The sequence below is a fragment of the Macrotis lagotis genome, chromosome 2 (genome assembly GCF_037893015.1).
Source record: "Macrotis lagotis isolate mMagLag1 chromosome 2, bilby.v1.9.chrom.fasta, whole genome shotgun sequence".
NCBI lineage: Eukaryota > Metazoa > Chordata > Mammalia > Peramelemorphia > Peramelidae > Macrotis > Macrotis lagotis.
In genome coordinates, this window is record NC_133659.1 from 18368456 (window position 1) to 18391582 (window position 23127).

Sequence of the window (23127 nt, forward strand, 5' to 3'; positions counted from 1 at the left end):
CATCATGGTGCTTTATAATTATTTGAATAAATGAATGATTTGTTTCTCCTAGAAATTCTTTGATTTGACTTGTTTTCTCCAGTTTTAAATTCTTCTCTCTGACAATTTTATTGGCCATTATTTCAGCACAAAAGGAAACTTCCTTTTAGTTTTACAGTCACTTTGTTTTTCTTCTCAAACAGATGGCAAAAATTGATGGAGTTCTTGGTCAAAGCCTCTTCAGACAAGGCTTCTCCTTTGCTCACACCTGCAGGTCAGTGCATTGGTTTTATTACCCAGAACATACCTGGAAGGCATGATAAGCCAGTCCCTACAAAGCTCCTAGTTTAATCATGCCTCAAAAGGTAAATGAAGTCATCACAAAGCCTATAATGACCTGGATCTGGTTCTGACCAGTAGGGAGAAACTAGCTACTAAAGTAGAATGATATGAAATGTAAGAAATTTGGAGATTTGATTTCCTAACTTTTTCTTCTAGTTCTCCTAGTGTGACCTCAAGCAAGTCCTTTCCATCTCTCTATATCTAAATATTATCATCTATTCAAAACGATGCTGGATTAATGACCTTTAAGTTAGCTTCCATTTAGAAATCTCTAGCCCTGGGATCCCGAAATTTATGAAGAAAGAGGGAAAGCCTGATCATGGTGTATCATACATCCACCATTTGAAAGGAGTCAATTTCACAGGATTGAGAGAGAGAGAGCAGTATCATTCCTATCATCCATTTCTGGACAAAAAGTCTTTAGGAAGGTCAGCTCATGAATGATAGGAAGTACTTAGGGAGGAAATTCTGAAGACACAAAAATAATTGCACTGATGAGAACAAAGGGAAAGGTGTCTAAAGAGAGGAAAATGCATGCTAAGAAATTTACCAACCACCTTTGGTTTTTAAAAGACCCTTGCAGAAGACAGAAGCAAGGACAAGTGTGTGGGGTTCCATGAACAATTGGGCTCTAGTTCTGCAGGAATAACATCAGAAACTCGGAAAAACAGAAAGAGCTGAGCCTAGCAGCAAATGTCAATAGCAACAGAATGAGTTATGTTAGCTATTTTGGGGAAAAGAGTAAGATCAGAAAAAAAAAAGTCTGCTGCTTGGATTGGATAGAATGATACATACTAGTTGGAATCCAAGGTAAGTAAGGAGATGGTGGTCCATCATTCTATTGACATGATTTCATTAAGTGCCTTCAATGTATTAAGTCAAAAGCATTTATTAATCACCTACTATATGCAGGCATTATCTCTTGGGGATATGGGAGAGGAGGGAGGAGAGATAATGAATTCTTCTTTAGATTCACAAAGCCTGAGATTTCTCTGGAGCATATAATCTGAAATGCCCCGTAAGTAGTTTACAATATGGAATTAAAGCTCCAGGGAGAGACTGAGGCTGGACATATTAGTCTGTGACTTAACTAGAGAGAGAAAATAAATTCATGAGAACTGATAGGGTCACAGAAAAAGAAAGAGAGAAAGGGTGGAGGGGGGAAGGGAAATGATGATTGCACTATTTGTATTAGATTTTAGATATAGAGTGAGATGGGGCTCAGAGACCATTTGGTTCAACACTCCAGTACATTTTACAGAAAAGGAAACTGAGGCTCCAGAAAGTTAAGTGACTTGTCTAAGCTTACCCAAGTGAACTAAAAGTAACATTTGAACCCAGGTCATCATACTTCAAACTCATTATTCTTTCCATTATTTGGTACCACCTAAAGCTACAACTGCATATGCCTTCCTAACCTCATCATCACAAGGCAGCTAGGTAGTGCCATGGTGCATAGAGCACCGGATCTGGAGCCAGGAAGACCCATCTTCATGGGTTCAAAAATGGCCTCATCACTTAGTAAATGTATGACTCTGGGCAAGTCACTTAACCCAATTTGACTCAGTTTTTTTTTAATTTGTAAAATGAGCTGGAGAAGACTAGGATAGACCACTGAAGTCCCTTTACCAATAAACCCCCAAAAAGAATTGAACATGATTGAAAAACAAGAACATCCTCAGACACAAGTCTCTCCTAATTCCAGTCTGTCAACCACTTAGCTCTTCCTTAGCAGATCTGACCTTTCTATTCAATAAACCTTAGGGACTATTACTTCCAAAATTGTCCAGGAAATCAGATCTTGACCTTGTGCTATGTTTTCAGCCTTCTATCTTACTGCACCCCATGTACTTTCTAAATGAATGTCCTTCCTTGGTTTTTCTCAAACATATTTCCATGAGTTGCCTCTATGTCCATAATGACCTCCATCTTTGTCCCTACCTCCTAGCTTCCCTTCAAGACCCAATTCAAAGACTACCTTCTGTAGAAGAACTTTCCAGGTCTTCCCCATCACCACTTGTGGCTAGTGCTTTCCCTCTAAGATTTCCTTCCATTTGCTCTGCTTACATCTTGAATCTACATAGTTGCTTACAAGTCATGTCCCCTTTAGAATGTGAGCTCCTTGAGGGTAGACATAGCATGGTTTTTCTTTTTTTCCCACCTTTTTTGATATCCCCAACACATGGCAGTGTGTTTGGCACATTGTAGGTACTTAATAAAATTTTGTTGACTGATGGATTGACTCTTAGGCCCAGTTTCTGAAACTTTCAATAATTCCAGTCATTATACTTTGGGGAGCAAGTCGGGCAATGTGAGACAATTTGGCTTGCCCAGAAGTGCTTAGGAGCTCATTTCCCAGAAAGTCTCCTCTCTGATGATTGCAGTCACACTGCCGCAGTGATCACTTCATCATAGTGTACAGGAAAGTCAGCTGAGCCAGGCTGCATCTCACCGTCAATTGAAAGGGTGCCAACCAGCATCTTCATGGGAGCTGGGGGGCTGCATCCAGACCCTCATTTAATACCTGCTTCTGAGGCAATTGGGGCCAGAGCTGAGGACTTTTTAATTTAGGGAGTTCACAAAAAGCCCATGATATTCAACACAAATCATATGGAGGGGTAAAAATCCTATTCAGTGGAGGTTAGAAGGGCTTTTTAAAAAACATTTAACCCAGATATTTTAAACCCTGTTTGTGTCTTGGACTCCTTTGGCAGACTAGCCCTTGGACCCCTTCTCAGAATAATGTTTTAAAATGAATAGAAGAATTACAAGGAAAGAATTATGCTGAAATATAACTAAGAAAAGAGTAATAAAAATAAGATCACAGAGGAGGCCCCTCCTATTAGGAACCTCTGAGGTAACTCACCCCTCATTTTACAGAGGGAGCAGCTGACATCTAGTAGAAGAAACACGATTTCTGTTAGTTCTTTAAAAATGATTATATAATCAATAACAATAATTATTATAATAGTCGTCATCATCATTATTATGCTGCTGTTGTATTGCGAAGATGAACAAGGTTTGACAGGCCTTAGCTCATTTCTTCTATTCACTAATCCGATGACAAAGATAGCACAGGTATTATCTCCACTTTACAGAGGAGACTAAGTTTTAGAGTGATAGAATGCTTTGCAAATAAAAAGTATCTAAGTCAAGATTTGAACCCAAGTCTTCATGACTCAAAATCCATCACTGTCTCCCCTGATCTGTATCCTTTAAGTCCTAAATTAGAGATCCTATGATTCACTCAAGGTCACATTTTGGTGATGATGCTGATGATTCCCATTCATACAAAATATTTTACCTATATTATCTCCTACAATTATTGTCTGAGGTTGGATTTGAACTCAGTTCTTTGTGACTCCAGTTCTGATCTCTTCACACCTTGTATCCTTTTATTTAAGCTGATATATATATATATATATATATATGTATGTATATATATATATATATATAGTGCATGAGTGCACTTGTTCCTCAAGACTATTTCTGACAGCTGGGTTGGATTGGCCAGACCCCCTAGAGCCCTTAGGCATTGCTACAATCACCTCTGAGATAACCTATATGTGTAGGATGGGATAAGAGATAAAATGAAGTGGGGGGGGCACCTTATGTTTGGCTTCCTGCATATTGTGATGTCTTCAGTAATTAAGGTGCTCAGAACAGCAAGAGGATGGGAGACCCTATTTTAGAAAATCAGCTGAAGGAAATGGAGATAAATAATAACCTAGAGAAGAGAAAAATTGGTTTGGTGGTCAAAGTGGGAATAGGAGATTTCTTTAAATGAGATATTATATGTAAAACTTTATTGTGTTGTGGAATTTATAAAGATTCCAGAGATCTAGGTTCTGTAGTTTAATCATTTTGTTCTGTTTTATTTTTTTTGATTTTTGCAAGGCAGTGGGGTTAAGTGACTTGCCCAAGGTCACATAGAGTATTTATTGTGTGAGGTCAAATTTGAACTCAGGTCCCCCTGACTCCAGGGTTGGTGCTTTTATCCACTGCATCACCTAGCTGCCCCTAATCATTTTATTAATAAGAACATTATTTTTAAAAAGATGGCCATTTGGTCATCTCTTTTAGACCAAAATAAATCTTGGCAATGGCCTCAGAGTATATATGTTCCTTTGGAAGAGGAGTGGCAAACAACTCTGATTGATTAACACAATGGGAGGTGGGTTATATTAAAATAAAAGATTGAGTGATACCATGTCACCCTTAGACTGAGAGTCTTATCTCTGTACTTAGACCACCCTCAGCCTTGGGCTGTCTAGACCAAAAGATCTATCTCCATCCAAGATTGATTGGATGAACTTCATCCCTGACTAATAATAATGTTTGTCCTTCATTCTCAAAGAATCACAACATCAAGGAGGACATACCAGGACAAGCACATGAATTAGATTTGAGTGAGGGGCTGTACTGAGTCGCCAGTCTCACTTTCTCCTCCAGAGCCATCTGAATCCAGTGGCCAGATATGAGTCAGGATGACTGGAGATGGCTCTAGATGTGAGGCAATCAGGGTTAAATGACTTACCCAAGGTCACACAGCTAGTATATGTCTGAGGTTGGATTCAAACTCCTGCCCTCCTGATTCTAACCTCTACTCCTTAAGATTGCTTGTAAGGATAGAAAGATAGAGGAAAATCTCTTTTATCAATAATGTCTTTCAAGAGACTGAATTTTTTACTTTTTAAAATCAAGATTTTAGAAGATGGAGAAAATTCTGGAGCTCCCTAATTCCTGGTTATTAATAATTATTTCTCTCAGTGCATGTGAAAGTGCGATTTCAGTTCCAGTTACTGTTATGTTTCACTCATTAGGTGGTTATTTGGCACAGCTTTTGTGTAGAGCACTGTGCTTGTCTCTGAAGATACAAATTCAAAACTGGAACAAAGAGTGCCCATGATAGTCAGGGAGACAAATCAATATAAAGTCAATCAATACATACAGATCTATTTATAACTGTCTACACATGTGTGCAAGCTACTTAAATACAATGTGGTTTGGGAGAGAAGATCCTACCAGTCTAGTGGAGAAATCAGGGAAGGCTTCTGGAGGAATATTTTTTCTTGTTATTGTTAGCCCCTTCAGTAAGTAATTCAATGAGCTACTGATAGAAACAGTCCTGTATAAAGATGAATTCCACTGCTGTTCTGTCCATAGGCACTAGACTTGGAGTCAGAAAGACTTGAGTTCAAATTCTACCTCAGACCCTTACTAGTTGTTTGACTCTTAATCTCTGTCACTGTCAGTCAGTCTCGGTCTCCTCGGCTGTAAAATGAGAATAATAGCACTTACTCCTAAGGACTGTCATGAGGATGAAAGGAAATACTGATTATAAAGGCACGTCATATCATGTCTGGGATAGAGTAGGCCTTATATAAATGTCAGTATTTTGCAAGCCTGAAAGAGCTAATGGAAATGCCTGCTTTGTACTCATATAGGTATTTGTCCTCTTTCATTTGTCTGCAGAGGTATCACTGGGTCAAATGGTATGGTTAGTTTGCTGTCTTTAGAGGCAGGCATCATTCCAAATTGCTTTCCAGAATGGTTGGGTCAATGCCCAACTTTAATAATAGTACATTAATATATCTGTTTTCTTGTAGCCCCTCCAACATTTTTCATCTTTCTTTCTTGTTTTTCTGTCATCTTTACCAATCAGATGAGTGTGAAGTGGAACCATTGGAATTGTTTTAAAATGATAGTCTTTAATTATTAGTTATTTCAATTTTTTTCTTTTGATTATTAATAGCTTGAATTCTGTCCGTTGAGAACTGCCTATTTATATCCTTTGACCTCAGATCATTTGTCTATTGGGGAATGACTCCTCTCCTTGTACATTTGAATCAGTTCCTAATATATTTTGAATATGACATTTTCATTAGAGAAATTTACTTTGAAGCATTTCCCCCCATCCCTGGATCTTCCCTGTTTTCTGAAAAATGGGGTATCGTTTCTGCATTTTCTTACATGTTATCCCTGATCTGAGAGTTCTAAATGAACTCAGCAATTCAAAAAAGAAGAAAGGAATTGATGTAATCTATTTGCCTAATTGCTTATGGGGAGCAGCTGTTTGAGGTCACAGCTTTTTCCCCTGACCACCCAGGCAGCAACAAGAGATGGTAGGAGAGTTTGCAACCAAAGTGCCGTGAAGCCCGCTTTGGACAGTGATCCATGGCAGGGCAGAGGGGGTTAAGGGAGGGAGAGTATGATATTCATGCAGTTGACAAAGTAGGAGTTGGCCATCACCAAGGTCTACCATCCAGGCATGTTTGGGATTCCAAGTCTGGACTTGAACCTCTCACCATCTGGTGGGGCCCAAACCAGCTGTCTGCTGAACTATAAACATCCTTCATTCATGATGATTATTCATTTATCTTCCATTGAAAATGTAGCCGGCAATCTGTCTTGCTGGCATAAATTACAGGATGACCTTCCTGACAGGCATAACAAATTGAAGGCCTTAGGATAGCATGAATAAGAATATGCTTGCTGAGCAAAGGTGCATGGGAGGAGGGAGGGGAAGGATGCCTAGGCTATTGACCTATGACAGGTAACATAGATGGAGGGCACACCTGTACCTTAACCACCAGTCTTTTGGGGAGTAAATTATGCTCTGAAATTATTTGCAGTAGTCGACTTACATTGGATTGCCAGCTCCTTGAGAACAGGAGATCAACTTACAATAGACTGCAAGCTTCTTGAGGACAGGAACTGCTTTTCCCCTCCCTCTGAATCCTCGCTGCTTGGCCCACAGGAGGCATTTAATAATTTTTTTTTTGATTGATGGCTGGGGCCAGTGGGTTTGAATCCCACCTCTTTCACTATCTAACTTTGGGCTAATCACTTTACCTCTCCAGGTCTCAGGTTCCTCATTTGTCTAGGGAAGGATGGGAGAGCAAAGGAGAGGACAGAAAATTACAGAATCCTTAAATTCCCTTCCATTTATGATTCGATAAATTTTGTGAATGTATCTTCTAGAGAAAATTCCAAATCAAAATTGAAACTCAAGTCTGAAAACCTGGCTTCTATGTAGTATAGGATGGTTATTTGTCTATGTATCACAGTCCCTGGGATGACTGGGAGCTCCTAGAAGAAAAGGGCTAACTTTCTTTTCTATTTATATCCTCAGCATTCATCATAGGATCTGACAAATGGGAAGTGTTTGCTCAACATTTTCTTTTTATTTGTTAGTCCATTCAGTAGGACCACAAATTGGAGAACATGGTTTAGTGCATACAGAACTTTCAGGAACAGGTTAAATCTTACTTTCTCCAAAGAAATCTTTCCTGATTTCTCCAGTCCCCATTTATTTCCTGGCCAGCCAAATATTTCCTCATACAGCAGAGAAAAATATAGGCTCTGAAATCAGAGGACCTTGGCTCAAATCTCACCTCTGATCATTTACCTGTGGCCTCAGTGTCCTCCTCTGTAAAACGAAGGGTTTGGGCTAGGTGAATTCTGACTTCCCTTCCCACTCGACCTGCAGTTCTGTGATCTGAATTGTTGCAGACACTTTCATGATTTTTATCTCTTGTATAGATGCTCCCAACAGCATAGTGACATTAGAAATACTAATATTATTATGCTCATCACTTCCCCAACCCTTACCCTCCTGACTGGTTTACAGAGGAGAGAACAGTGAGCCTCAAGAAGGTTTAGCTCAGACCATACAAGGTCAGTGACAGAACCAGGACTATCACCCCCAGGCCCTACTCCCTCCCAATTCAAGTCTCTTTCCCTTATAATAATAATATATTATTGCCTTGTGACCCTGACCAGGTGGTTTTCTTACTGAGTCTGAAAGACATGCTATTCATATTCTGTTTGCTTTTTCTAACCCATTTCTTAGCCTTGAAGAGGCAATGCTGCATGGTTGAAAGAGAGCCAGTCTTGGAGTTAGGGACACTAGATTTCACATTCCAACTCTGAAAAATATTGACTGTGTTGATCCTGAATTTCTGACTTAACCTCTCTAAGCTCTCTCAGACTCTGTGGTTCCTTCTCTATAAGGTTCCTATACCACTGAAGTCCCAAGTCCAGGGAATATATTTACATCTCAAATGCTCTTGAAATGTGAATTATTATTTTTTTTGTTTTTATTATTAGGATCAAAGAAGGAGAACATTCCATCTACCGTTGTGGCTACTAAAGGTTCAGAGGATGCTGAAAATCCAACTGAGAGTCTTGTGAGTTTCTTGGGGGGGGGGGTCAGGACCAGGGCCAGAGATTTGGGAGTCAGTCATTCAAAACTAAAAATAGCAGTATCGCCACAATATTTTATATTGCGTAAATACTTTAACAGGTATCCTTTCATTTGGTCTTTACAGCATTCCTCAATGGAATGAAAGCCCCCAGAGGAAGGCAACTTGCCGTTGTTTTGGGTCTAGTGCCCAGGGTCTATCTAGCACAGTGACTTGAATCTAGTCACTTTATTTAAGTGCTAAACTATTCCTATGGGAATAGATAGGGTTGACATTATTACCCCTAATTTATGAGAGGAAAGAGAAGCTGGAGGAAGGAACTAACCACCAGACAGACGAGGCTTCCTACTGAAGCAGATACTTGAGCTGAACCATGAGCAAAAAGGGGTGGAGCTGAGGATGGTGTATCTTCAAGGTGTAGAGGGAAAAGGCATGGAGGTGGGAAATGTATTATTTTGAGTAAAGGAAAGCAGTAGGTCCATTTGGACTAGACTGTCAAGGGCACAAAAGGTAGTAATGAGTAAAAAGACTGGAAAGGGAGGTTGGGAAGGGTTCTAAAATCCAAGCCAAGAAGCACTACCTCACAGGATTGTTCTATGGGTCAAATGAGATAATGAATGTACAATGCATTTTACAAACTTAAAGCACTTTATCAATGATATCATCATCATCATCATCATCATCATCATCATCATCATCATCATCATCATTAATATAATACTCATCAACACAACACAACTACAACTACAAACATCCCTACCACTACAATCAATCAATAAACTTTGGTTAAGAGTCTACCAGACACTGAGCTAAAGGATGGGGTATAAAGAAGCAAAAGACAGATTATTCTTTTGTCCTCCTCTTCTTCCTCCTCTACCTCTTCCTCCTCCTTTTCCTACTACTGCTGCTACTACTACTATCACTACTACCACCACTACTACTACTTCTACTACTACTGCTGCTGCTGGTGCTACTGCTGATGCTATTTCTGCTACTATTACTACTACTACTACTACTACTACTACTACTACTACTACTACTACTACTACTACTACTATTGCTTTTAATACCATTACTATATTCTGCTACTTCTATTACTACTACTGCTAATACTATTATTGCTCCTGCTGCTGCTGCTACTCCTCCTACTACTACAACATTACTTTCATCAGTAATGGCACTATCACCATTACTACTACAAGAGACTTCCTCAAACTCAGTAGAATCTATATCTTTTGACTCCTGGTCCTGTGCTTTTCCTTTTCCAATATTAAACAGAAGCAATAATTCAAATTTCAAAAGGAATCTGCATTTTATGAATGAGGCCATAGAAGTCTAAGGAACTTAAGGCCATGCTGTTGAAATAGAAAAATCAAATTCTGAGCCTGGAATGTCATGTGAATATTCTTTTTATGAAACCATCTTGCCTGAAGCATTTTAGGACCTCCTGAAGCTCTTCCCTTCTGCTACCAACATTCTCTTGACCCAAGAGTTACCAAAGTCAAGATTAGAAACAAGGGAAAGAGTTTCTGAGTCTAAATTCCTTTGGGTGTAATTTGTAGGTAAAGTCTTGTCACTGGTTTGCTTCATTGCAGTGAGGAATCTCAGGCTATTTTAACTCCCCTCATCACACCTCCCTATAATCTCCCCCCAAGGGACCTGGACCTATTCTCCAGCTTTGGAGTTTGTCTGCCTTCTATGGAAGTGCATGAATAATACACAGACTCCTGTCAAAATAAAGAGTGGTTATGAGGTCTCTTTTAACACCGGAAGTCCATCTTCCTAAGGAACAAGGAGACCTTTTTCACCCAAATGTCACCCTTAAGAATGTAATGGGTCCTTTGATGAAGGACCAAAATTTTGGGTCAGCATTTAAAAGACCCTCTAATACCAGGAGTTACTTTGTCCTGGGGAGGAATGCCAACAGAAGCAAAGTATAAACTCAGTGTGGCTGGCATGTTTTATATTCCCAGATTAGAACATCATTCAGCTTAAAGTGATGGGAGGCCTCTTCACATACTTCACACATTAAAATATTTTAGAAAATAGTACCCATTTTGGCAGGGTTTCCTCTCTCTCTCTCTCTCTCTCTCTCTCTCTCTCTCTCTCTCTCTCTCTCTTCTCTATATCTCTTTCTTTATGTGTCTGTCTCTGTCTCAGTCTCTGTCTCCCCCCCAAAAAACAAAACAACAGCAATTGCATTTGGAAGAGAGAATTAAGTCTTTGGGAAAGCTATTTGCCTACTTTCTTTCTAGTCTTTCTGACAACAGAGGATTATGGACCAAGCTTCCTCTCTTGTTAGAAGCTGAGGCAGGGAGCGGAGCAGGTCGCTTCCCCTCTAGCCAATAAGAACACTTTAGCTGAACATGAAGTCTTTGGCTTTTTATAAAGGGTGGATTAAAACTTAAGTGGAAGGGACCACTGAAGCTTACTGACCCTTCATTTTACATCAGCCCCCTCATTTGACAGATTCTACATTTTACATCAGTAAGCATGAATTGCAAGGCCAGGCTTTGTGCTGGCCACTGACCATATATATACAAAAAATGAAACAATTCCCACTTGAAAAAAAACTGAGGCCCAAAGATATTGTCCAAGGTCACACAGATCCTCTGATTGCATTCATCCCACTGTCCTAAGGCATCGAACTCAAGGATCCAAAAGTTACAGAATCCCTGAATTTTTGACTTGGAAGGAACCTCAGAGTCTGTCTGGTTAAACATTAAACATGCATGTTCTTGACAACATTCCTGATGGGAAATACCAGTTTCTACTTAAAGACATTCGCTGAAGCCCCAATGTTTTACTGATGAGGAAACTAAGACCTAAACCCACCACATTCTGCTCTAACATTGCTCTTCAGCTAACCCTCCTCCCTCTTATTAGAAATGATCAAAATGAGACCCAAACCCTCTGCTTCCTGAGGCACCCCAACTTACTTATAACTCCATCTTGTAGAAGTTTAGAGGCAGTGATGCTTGTTTTTCCTGAAATCAAGTCTAATTTTGATTTATTGGCATTTCCTTCAGTCTTCTTTTAGTGCTAAAAATAATAAGTATCTTATACTACCTGGGTGACCTTTGGCAAGGAAAATTCCCTGGCCTAAGTTTCCCCATCTATAAAGTGAGTTTTGAACCAGATCATCCATTGCCTCAATGGGGAAGACAATGTGATCCTCAGCAACATTCTTCTCTCTCTCTCTCTCTCTCTCTCTCTCTCTCTCTCTCTGTCTCCTTGGTTTTTGCAAGGCAAATGGGGTTCTCCTGGTTCCTCCTGACTCCAGGGCCGATATTCTATCCACTGGGCCACCTAGCCGTGCCCCCCCCCCCAGCATCATTCTTAACCTCTCAAAGCCTCAATTGTGAAATCTACAAAATGGAGGTTATAATCTTCCCTGTGTCACTGGATTCTTGTTAGAATAAGATAAGTTCATGGATGTAAAGTGCTTTGTAAAACCTTAAACTATGATATAAGACCAGTTTATTGGTCAGTCAGTTAGCATTGCTTAAACCTCTGCTTGGTGCTAAGCTTTGCCCTAAATTCTCAGGATGGTTAGAATTAGCAGTACAAGGCAAAGACTGTCTCTGTCCTCAAGTCTGAAAAACAGAGACAAAATAAACATATATATATATATAAACAGGAGAAACTGGAGAAAAACCAACAGGAGGATGGGAAATTATTTATTATTTAATATTAAAAATTCCTTCCATTTACTCTGAATTTATCTCCTAAGTATCAATTTGTATAAATGTTGTCTCCTCCATTAGGAAAAAAAACTTCTTGAGGGCAGGGACTACTTTCACCAATTTTAAGAAAAAGAAAAAACCTTCCAACTATCAGGGTGACAAGGAGTTCAGAGGTTCCTCCTAGGATTCCAGCACCCATATAATCCAACTTACAATTAATGGTTTGTTTTTCATTTTCAAAGAAGACAACAATCTCAGGGAGGTGATGTCATGACAAGCAAGTGAATTGGATTTGAGTGAGGGGGGCTGTGCTGTTGCCATCTCACTTTCTCCTCCAGAGCCATATGGGTCCAGTAGCCAGATATGAATTAGGACAACAGGACATGACCCTGGATGCAAGGCAATAAGAGTTAAGTGATTTGCCTGAAGTCACAGAACTAGAAAGAGTCAGTGTCTGAGGCTAGATTCTGACTCCTGTCCTCCTGATTCCAAGGCCAGTGCTCTAACCACTGTACCACCTAGCTGCCAGGAGAATACCCAGCAAATGGTCCATCCAACCAACTTCTTACTCAAATGCTCCTTCATTAGAGATTTTCACTCAGGGATACTGAAAATTCCTTTTTTAGATAAGAGTTGCATCAGATGATGTCTAAGGATGATGAACTTTGGCAAAAGGCTGAATTTGGGTTCAAATTGACTTTCTATCAGAAGCTTTTCCTCCTCACCCCCAGTAAAATTACATGAGTCCTTTTCTCTGAGATTACCTTCCATGTATGTATGTAAATGCATGTATATATATATTTATTTACTTTTATATATGCATGCATATGCCACATATGTGCTATATACCCAGGTAGATATAAATAAATATGCTTATAAAGACATATACAAATGTGTCTGTATATATTTATTTTTTAGCAACTAGCTATTTGTTTATTGCCTCCCTATGAGAATGAGGGCTCTCTGAGATGAGGAACTGTTCTTTATATCCTTAGTACATAGCAGAATTGCCTGGGGTTAAGAGTGCATACGTGTAGGGCAGTTAGAGGGAACCACAGTAGATAGAGCATTGGACTGGAGTCAGAAAGAGTCATCTTCATTAGTTGTGAGACCCTGGGTAAGGCACTTAACCTTGTTTGCCTCAGTTTCCTCATCTATAAACAATGAGTGAAAAAGGAAGTAGCAAACCACTCTCATAGCTTTTTTTTAAGAAAAACTCAAAAGGAGTCATGAAATATCAGAAACCACTGAACAACTACTTATGAAATGATGATTGATTGACTAATTTACTGTTTCAGAGAGATAGGAATGTGTCAGCTTTTACCTATTTTTAGATCACAGGATTTCAAGCCAGGATGATAAAATCCAAGGGTTTCAATTTACAGGTGAGGAATTGTAAGTTCCTTGAGGACAGGGACTGTTTGTCCTTTCTTCCTTGTATCCCTAGTGCCTAGCATTTAATAAACCTTAATTGCATGTTCCTACCTGCCTGCTGGATTCAGGAGCCCTAGACACTCTGGAGCAGAGGAGCAGCCCCCTCAGACAGGCATGTGGGACCCCAGCAGTGCCCCGCGGCTTCCCAAAAATGTCAGCTGGAGCCTGTCAGCCCCAGCAAAGGAGCAGCATCATAGCAACATAAGCAACTCACAAGTGACAGTTCACACCAGCCTCCATTTTTGCCACTGGCAACTTTAATTTTTAACTTTTTTTCCCACTTAGCCTTTTGTGAAAAAAAAAAATGGTTTTCAGTTGAGTATCACACATCGTCGTCAACAAGGAGCTCCTCACGCTATAAAGTTGGGAATTTTCCCCCCTCTTTTCCAGCCAAAATCTGTATCTATGGAACATGTTCCCAGTGTCCTTGCCCCAGAGGCCAGACAGAAACAAATCTTCTTCAGTGTCACAATTTCTCAAATAGTTGGAGATCATTATCGTGTTCCTAACAGAGGTCTCTTCTCTGAAGAAAACATTTCAAAGTACATGGGTTCACAGGGTCATGGGATTTGGAACTGGAAAGAATCTTGCATACACCATCTATTCCAGTTCCCTCAATTTGCAGAATAGGAAACTGAGATCAATAGAAGGGAAATGACTTTCCAAGGGTCACATAGAAAGAAAGTAGCAGAGTGGAGATTTGAACCTAGAACCACTGACCCCCAATCTGACTTTCTCCATTACATGGCACTGTCTCTCCTTAGAGTAGAAATCCATGATCTTTTTATGTATCCTAGAACATTTTGGTTAAACATTGCTGTACTTAATTCTCAGAATAATGTGTTTTAAGTGCAAAAACTAAAATACATAGAATTACAAAGTAATATATTAAAATAATTGTCAAAAAAAACCAAATAAAACTCAGGCACAAAGGTAAGAAGATCGGGCTGGACAGGCCAGCACTCAATACTAGATGGGTTCCAATGGAAGACCCAGTCCCTATACTCAGCAGCTCATTTCACAGGCTCAATTCTTGTTTTTTTTTCAGGTTTTTTTTTGCAAGGCAATGGGGTTAAGTGACTTGCCCAAGGCCACACAGCTAGGTCATTATTAAGTGTCTGAGGCCGGATTTGAACTCAGGTACTCTTGACTCCAGGGCCGGTGCTCTGTCCACTGCCCCACCTAGTTACCCTCACAGGCTCAATTCTCTACAGAACTGTCTTTCCAATTTAGGGATATGTCAGTCAATCAACAAAAATATGATAATCACCCAAAGGAAAGCAAAAAACCAACTATTCTCTCAAGGAGTTTATATACTAAAGTCAAAACAGAGGAGAGATGCAGATGAGTCATGGATGAGCCTCCCAGGGGGCCACAAGTGCTGTTTAGGACCCTGTGAAAGATGTGAGGAGGAGTATAAGAAAAAGAACAAAGACCCCAAAGTTGAATGCTAGCTCTGTTGCTACTTGTGTCAGTCAAATATATATATATATATATATATATATATATATATATATATATACATACATACATATATATATGTATATATGTATATATTATAATATATAATATATAATGGTCTATATTATAATATAAATATGTACAGGATAAATAGGAAATAAGAGAGGAGAGGCACTACAATAAAATGGCATTGGGGAAGGCTTCCCATAGCAGAAAGGATTTTAGGCAAATGACTTCCTATCTCTGGACCTCAGTTTCCCCATATGTAAATGAGAGTTAGATTAGAAGATTATAAAGTCATTTTCAGCTTTAAATGTCTGATCCTCTGACTGGATGCTTATTGCACAAGGGTATGACTGGAAAACATGTCCTTAAAAACAGATGCCCAAAACATCTTAGAGGATGTCCAACAGCCACTATTGCCAAGGATAGGCCAGGAGGCATAATGTGAGTTGCATCTGAAGTTACCTGAGGGTTGAAGTAAGGGGAAGGATACAGAAGATGGGAGGAAGCATACTCCCAGAGTGCTCTATAAGGGCATCACTCAATGTGGGCACCTTGATCCCAAGGCCAACTAATGACTGCTTACTCAATAGGGCTCATGCTAACAATTCTACTGAGCATTCCCCTTCTTTGCACCACATTAATATAAAGTCAGATAGATCTTAGAGCCCAAACTGCATGCTTCCCCATTTTGGAACCACTTTTTGTGACCCCCCCCAAAAAAAAATCCCACTAAGAATGAGCTAAAGACAAGATGGTGCTCTCCTCTGTTTAATTTAATTTAAAAAACCTTCATCAGAGTCATTGATATTCAGCAGGAGTTGGCAGACATTGTCCTGCAGAGCTGAGGATTTGAAATATGGCCTCCCTGGCTTTGAGAAATATAAACTTCTCCCAGTTCCTGCTGTCTGGGTGGCCCACTCTTCTGCCAAGGAACCTTGGGATTGTCTGGATTGCTATCTCATTGTCATAAAACTGTTTGTTTTTTTGTTGGTAGAAACACCCAGAAGATGAGGAGTTGCCCCCTGCAAACCCTGTTTCTGAGTCAAGGGCTTCCAAGGAAAGTGAGGCCAGCAGTAAGATCCGACCAGCCTCACAACCCTCTCTGATTCCACTGAGGAATGAGGATGTCCAACGGGAGACATGGATGGACCGATTTCGCAAGCTAGAAAATGCCCTCTACCTGTGTGATGTGAACAATACAGGTGAAAGATGATACATAAAGAAAATCCCCCTCTTGCTAGGTAGTTAGGAAGGAAGGAAAGGTTAATTTTTATTCATTACAATATTTCTTTGCAATTTGTTTATGTTGCTATTCATTATTAATGTATTGTTTATCCTCTGTTTATGGTATTTATTATCATATATAGAGCATTTTAATGCTTACAGAGTTTTAGTCCTGGGAGGAGGTCCTTTTATTATTCTCATTTTAGGGATGAAGAATCTGACTGATATTAAGTGACTTGCTCTGGGCCACATACTTAGGAAGTGTCTGAGGCAGGATTTGCACTCCACTTAGGTGAATCTACTGTTACCCACTACACCATCCTGCTGCTTCCCTTTATTAAATGGAGTATTTTGCAAAGAACAAATGTTATTTAAATGCCAGGGAAGGTGCCTGTGTCTAAAATTCCATAACAATAGCAAACTATATTGAAATGGAGTCATCACAAGATTTCTGGGCTCTAGTTAAGGCTCAGACATTGAGCACATATAATTTCATATAACGTTCTAAATTGTAGAAAATGGAAAGTTGCAACTGGAAGGGACAATTAGTATAAAGGATGAGTGGATGTCAAAAATGGAGGGAACTCTTTGAAACTGCAATATGTAATAGCTCTTCCAAGACTTCAAACCAATCTTAGAATAGAGATATTAGGTCTGGAATATACATTATAATAGTTAGAACATAGTGTTAGAACATGGAGAATGGAATATTCAAACTGGAATGAACCCTAGAACCTAGACTGTCCAAACGTACAACCTTGGAGATAGTCAACATAAAAACAGAACAGAGAATGCCAGACATAAGAGGGACCTTCAAATATAGAATGTTAGCACATGGAACCCAGGATGTTAGAACAGGAAAGTACCTTTAAATAGAAAATAGAGCATAGAACAGGGAATGTTAGAACTGGAAGGAACCTTCTGATAGAGAGTTTCGGAGCTAAACTGGGGTATTAGAATATCAAATGTTAGAGCTGGAATAACCTTAGAACACAAAATTTTAGAATTTAAAACATAGAATTATCATGTTAGAATAAATCTTGAACCTAGAGCAAAGAATGTAAAGCTCAAAGGGATCTTAAGAGAGTTGTTAGAGAACAAAATCACTTAGACATGAGAAAACAGATGCCAGAGAGGTAAAAATTCATACTTTCACTTATCATTATAAGAGATAAAAATTAAACATCAGCATTTTGAAATGTGCTATAATATGTTAGACTATGGGACTAAACAAAGTGATTACTGCCCTTAAATAGTTTACATTCTATATAGGAAATGGGGCATTCTGAATTCTATCTGGTGCAGGATCCTATCACTGTAAATATCCAAATCCAATCTCCCACGGACTACCTCACCATGATAAGAAGGATGGATAGATTGAGTTGGAGATATTTAGAGGACTTTACTAGGTTTGAGGCAGGGGTGGGACATCTTGGGGGGGGGTGAAGGGCAATTTCAGGTATAAACTAACACTCAGAGAGGAGATTAGAACATATAATGACTCCAGAAGTCCTCTACCTGGCAAGTGATCATGGAACTCATCAGAGTAGACAAGGTATATAGGGTCGGAATGACCATCTTTTCTGGAATTCAAACCCAGATCAGCTCAGGTTCCTAGACTTAAATATAGAAAGAGACCTTTGAGTATATCAAGTCCAACCTCCTCATTTAACAGATGACTAAACTGAGAACCAATCGATGTACATGATTTGTCCAAGGTCACACAGGCAGCAAGTGGCGGAAGTGATTTAAAATTTGATGCTCAGTCTCCATGTTCATTTTTTTTCTATTCCATTTTGCCTCTCACACAAGAGATTTTTACAGGGCATAGGGGAGTATTGATGGTAGTGATAATGGTGCACACTCATTTATGTATGAGGCGCTTTGTGTATGTTGCTCTTAAAACAGGATAAAATCAGCATTATCGTTCTTCCCAATTCAAGAGGAGACTTGGAAGTTGAGAGGGAATGTGACTTTATATATGAGTCAGGATTTAGAGCCAAGACTCGGCAGCCAGTATTCTGCCTTTTACCTCACTGTCTGACTTGTACACATACTTGGGGAGAACTGGGGGGAAGATGAAGGAAACGGACCAATAAAGGGGGCCCAGGAGACCAAGAAGGAGTGGTCTCAAGTGATCAGAGGAGAAGCCCAAGAAGCTAAGGAGAGAGAAGCAGTACTGCAGGAGAAGCATAGAATGCTACAAAGTCAGGGTGGATGAGCCCTGAGAAGGGATCAGTGCATTCAACAATTATGATGCCATGAGTGGCCTTTGAAAAGAGGTTTTAGTTGAGTGGTAAGATCAAAAGTTAGATCGCTGGGGCTGGAGCAGAGTTTGCATGGGGAGATGCTTGTGTGACTTCTTTCAGTTTCTACCCCAATAGACATTTTTAAAGATTCTGGACATATGGTAAAAAAAAAATAGGGTAGGTTGACATTCATGTCCAATTTCCACTATAATTTTTCTCCTTTTTTTCAGGTTTTTGCAAGGCATTGGGATTAAGTGGCTTACCCAAGGCCACACAGCTAGCTATTAAGTGTTTGAGGTTGGATTTGAACTCAGGTACTCCTGACTCCAGAGCCAGTGATCTATCCACTGCGTCACCTAGCTGCCCCTCATTATCAATTTTGAAAGGTTCCTGAGGTGATGTAGATCAGGAAAATGCTATGGACATCATAGTATATATCAGGATTTCAGGAATTTATTTTACCCAGCATCTCAGCATAGATTTATGGATCACACTGGTCTGCACCTCAAGAGACCCTGTTGTTTTCTAAGCTGAATTCTGTCCTTAACTACCTTTGTGACTCCCACATACATACATACATAGAACTTACATGTATGAATACATATAAAATATATTTGTATATATTCATATTTAGTATATATCTACACATATGTGTAGATTCGGGTGTATATATTGAAATATATGTTTACATAGAAATTAATTTCTATAAATATATTAAATTTAATATTTGTGCATTAATTTACCATATATTTAATATAAATTTTATATATAAAATGTCTTATTTAATAAGATATTTGTATATTTTAGAGAGGTCTACATGTGTGACCACAAAATGCATTCACACACAGGCAAACATATATGCCTGTATACATATATACACATAAACACATAAATACATTCATGTGTGAAAACAATGGACAGCTAGAGGGTGCAGTGGATAGAGCACTGGCCTTGGAGTAAAGAGGACAGGTTTTTGAATTTGACCTCAGACACCTGCCACTTACTAGCTGTGTGACCTTGGGCAAGTCACTTCATCCTGACTTCCTCGCATCCAGTCATCCTGATTCATATCTGACCTCTGGGCCCAGATGGCTCTAGAGGAGACAGTGAGACTGGTGACTTAGCACAGCCCCCACCTCATCCAAAATCCAGTTCATGTGCTTGTCATGGCATCGCCTCCCTGATGTTGAGGTCTTCTTCAAGAATGAAGGACATTGTTTATTATTATTATTATTATAATTATTGTTTATTAAACAGAAGGAGACCACAGAAACTTGTTGAAACTAAGAAGTAGTATGTCAAAACATGTGCAGTGAGAAAATTGCATGCATAGCAGTGAGCAAAATGAATTGGAAAGGGGAGAGATTAGAAACATAGGATTCACTAAGGAGGCTTCCTAATTATAATTTGAAAGGTAGAGGGAAAGCATTTAGTATTAGGGATGTTTGGGAAAGGACTGAGGTTGTTTACAAGATGGACACAGAGGTCATAGACTCCTAAAATGTTCTGAGACTTGACCTTTCCATTCAATAGAATAACACATAAATGCTCAGGTCCATGGAGATATGACTTGTCCCTGAGAGTTCATGGTAGGACCAAGATGAGCACCTGATCTCTCTTGATTATCTCCCCATGTTGGTTCGACACTCCTCATACCTCTGAAGGAATTAGACATTATATCATAGGATGATCACCTCAAAGAACTGGAGACTTTTACCAGGAGAAAAGAAAGCTCCCAAAAGGGAGTCAACATAATAACTTAACAAGCATTTCTCAAATGTCTACCCTGGTCAGACCCTGGACTAATCTTAGATCCATAGAAAGGCAAAAAATAAAAAAAAAATCAGGTTTTATCTTCAAGGAGCTTATATGGAGGAGACAATATTCAAATATCCATGTAAAAGAAGATGAGGTAGAGGGTGGAAATGGAAGGTGTTTTGGTTTTTTTCCCCCAGAGGGGAAGACTCTAGAATGGGGGGAAATTCAGGAAGGGCTTCATATAGAAGGTCATAGCTTGGCTAAGACTTGCAGGAAGCCAGAGAAGCCAGGAGAGGCCAGGAGGAAGGAGAGGATTATGAGTCTGGATAACAGAAATTGGGAGGGGGAGAAGGATTTAGATCTGTTCTTTCTGGCCCAAGAGAATAGAACTATAAGCAATAAAATTGAAAAGGAGCAGATTTCCCCTAAATAAAAAGAACAACATCCTTCATCAAACTACATGAATTTTGCAATGGATTGCCCATAGGAAATCACTAAGTAGGGCCTGGATGACTGTTTTGTGAGGAAGAGTTTCTGGGTAGTGTTCTTGATCTGTGTAGGTCCTGGATACCTCTGAGAACCCTCCCCAAGTTGAGATTCTGGAATACTGTCAAAATGGGTAGTCCTGAGGTGAGGAAGCTTGGTTTCTAAGAAATAGCTCAAAAGAATAGTTAAAACCAGAAGTCTGTTGGGTTTTTTCATACCACAACTGAGTGACTTAGGTCACAGCATTGTCCCAACCTGACAGTTGAGGAAACAGGTCCAGAGAGGTCACATGATATTCCATCCCAGCTAGTCAATGACCAAGATAGCATTTGAACCACTCTCCTGACTGACCTCTGAGTTATTTCCTTTAAAGCATGCTCTTTATAACTTGAGAGATGCATTAAAAAAATAAAAAGAAACCCTCAAAATTCTTTGACTGATGATGGCCAGAACCTCATTTACCGATCTATTTCTCCCTAAACGTGGGCCTCATTCTTGTAGAATTTCTAAAGAAATGCTCTCTATGGAGTTTTATTGACCTTGGTAGATGATGGATGTAAATAAATTAAAAGGGCAGATTTGAAATGCTTTCTCCATGACCTCTTCACTATTTATGTCTGTTTTCCCCGTTTCCATGAAATGTGTAGAGTTGCTACAGCCAAAGAATAGGTCAGAAGGAGATGGGAATGTCTGAGGCAACTTTTAATGAAAAATGAGGATTGACCGAGGTCAACACATTGGCTGACTCATTGGCTACAAACTCTTAGGAAGCAAACATGGTCTCCTAGCAGAAGGAGGATCTAAGTTACAGAATCACAGAATAGTTAGAGACCTTAGAATACAGAGCACAGGAGCAGTGATGCCAGAGATAGAATCATCAAAGCTCAGAAGGACCTTAACATGGTTTATCTAAAAGGGACATTAGAACACAAAACATTTAAGCTGAAAGGGACCTTGGAACACAGACTGTTAGAGGTGGAAGGGATCTGAAGTATACACTGGTAGAACTGGGTAGAACCTTAGAGCATAGAATAGAGACATGGAAAAACCTTGGAACTTTAAGGTACATAAAAGTCTTAGAACCTGGAGCTAGAAGGACCATTAGAATATAGGATTTTAGAATAAGAATTTACATGATCTTGAGTATAGAATGTCAGAACCCGAGAGAACCATGGAATAGAAGAGCTGGAAGGTATCTTTGAAACTAGAATGTCAGAGCTGGAGGGGACCTTAGAACAGAGAATCCTAGAGCTAAAAGGTATCTCAGAACATAGAAAATTAGAGCTGAAAGGTATACTTGGGCATAGAATGTTAGAATCAAAAGGGATGTTAGAACATAGAATGTCAGAGATAGGAGAAATCTTAGAACATAGAATATTGTGGACCTTAGGACATGAGATGGTGGATCTGAAAGGTGTTCTAGAACATATCTTAGAGCACTGAGCTAAAAAAGACTTCCCAGTGAGTGTTTAGAATTGGAAGGGTCCTTAAAACCTAGTATGTTTGGGTTCTTAGCATTTAAACTATTGAAACTAGAAGATACCTTAGAACTCATTGAATTTAACTACCTCATTTTTAAAATGAAGAAATCATATGTCAAAGGTCCTGTAGCAAGTGAGTTGGACCCAAGTAGCTGATCTATAGCTCCAAGGCTCCTGCCCAGACTCATATTTCTTCCTCTTGCAAACTGATCCACTCTATGGGTTTCAAAAAGAGGTTTGAGGCATGATTGCTAGGATGAAGGCTGGTCACTGTATAAATGTTTATCTGGCATCTTCTATGTACAAGTAAGTTGAAGCAGTCCCTGGGAAGAACACACACAGTTTGGGAAGGGCCAAAGGACTGATGTGAATGATTACCCTGATAAACTAAGGAAAGTAAATGATTTGGGGCAGATTGTTCTTTCCTTGGTGGAGCCAGTGGGTTTGTTGCCATGACTAGCTCTCTGAAGGATACATGGAAAGTCCTCCCAGATTCTTGCCAAGGTGTTTGTGTGTTTTTTATATGGATTTATTGGGAGATTGGGGTAGGACAGGAGCAGAAGATGGACTTTACCACATGATGAGAGATTGAAAGATGGTGGCGAGCAGCTGTTCGGGGAGTCCACTAATGACATGATAGATTGGAATGGGCACACATTTCAGCTGATGGCATTTTTAGTCTGACATCAGGATGAATTTCCTAGCAGTAAAGTTTGGAAGCTCTTTAAATCATAGAACACAGAATGCCACAGCTGTAAAGGACCTTGGAATACAGACTATTCGAGCTTAGACTGTCAGAACTCAAAGGGATCTT

The 23127-nt window shown here is 39.5% G+C and overlaps 1 protein-coding gene across 1 annotated transcript in view; it reads left to right on the top strand.

Moving 5' to 3' along the window:
- C2H1orf87 (chromosome 2 C1orf87 homolog) overlaps window positions 1–23127 on the top strand; it is a 69729-nt gene that overhangs the window by 40839 nt on the left and 5763 nt on the right. The window contains exons 9-11 of the mRNA XM_074221298.1: window positions 183–253; window positions 8434–8513; window positions 16110–16317. Of these exons, the coding sequence (XP_074077399.1) occupies window positions 183–253; window positions 8434–8513; window positions 16110–16317 (359 nt within the window). The remainder of the gene's footprint in view (window positions 1–182; window positions 254–8433; window positions 8514–16109; window positions 16318–23127) is intronic.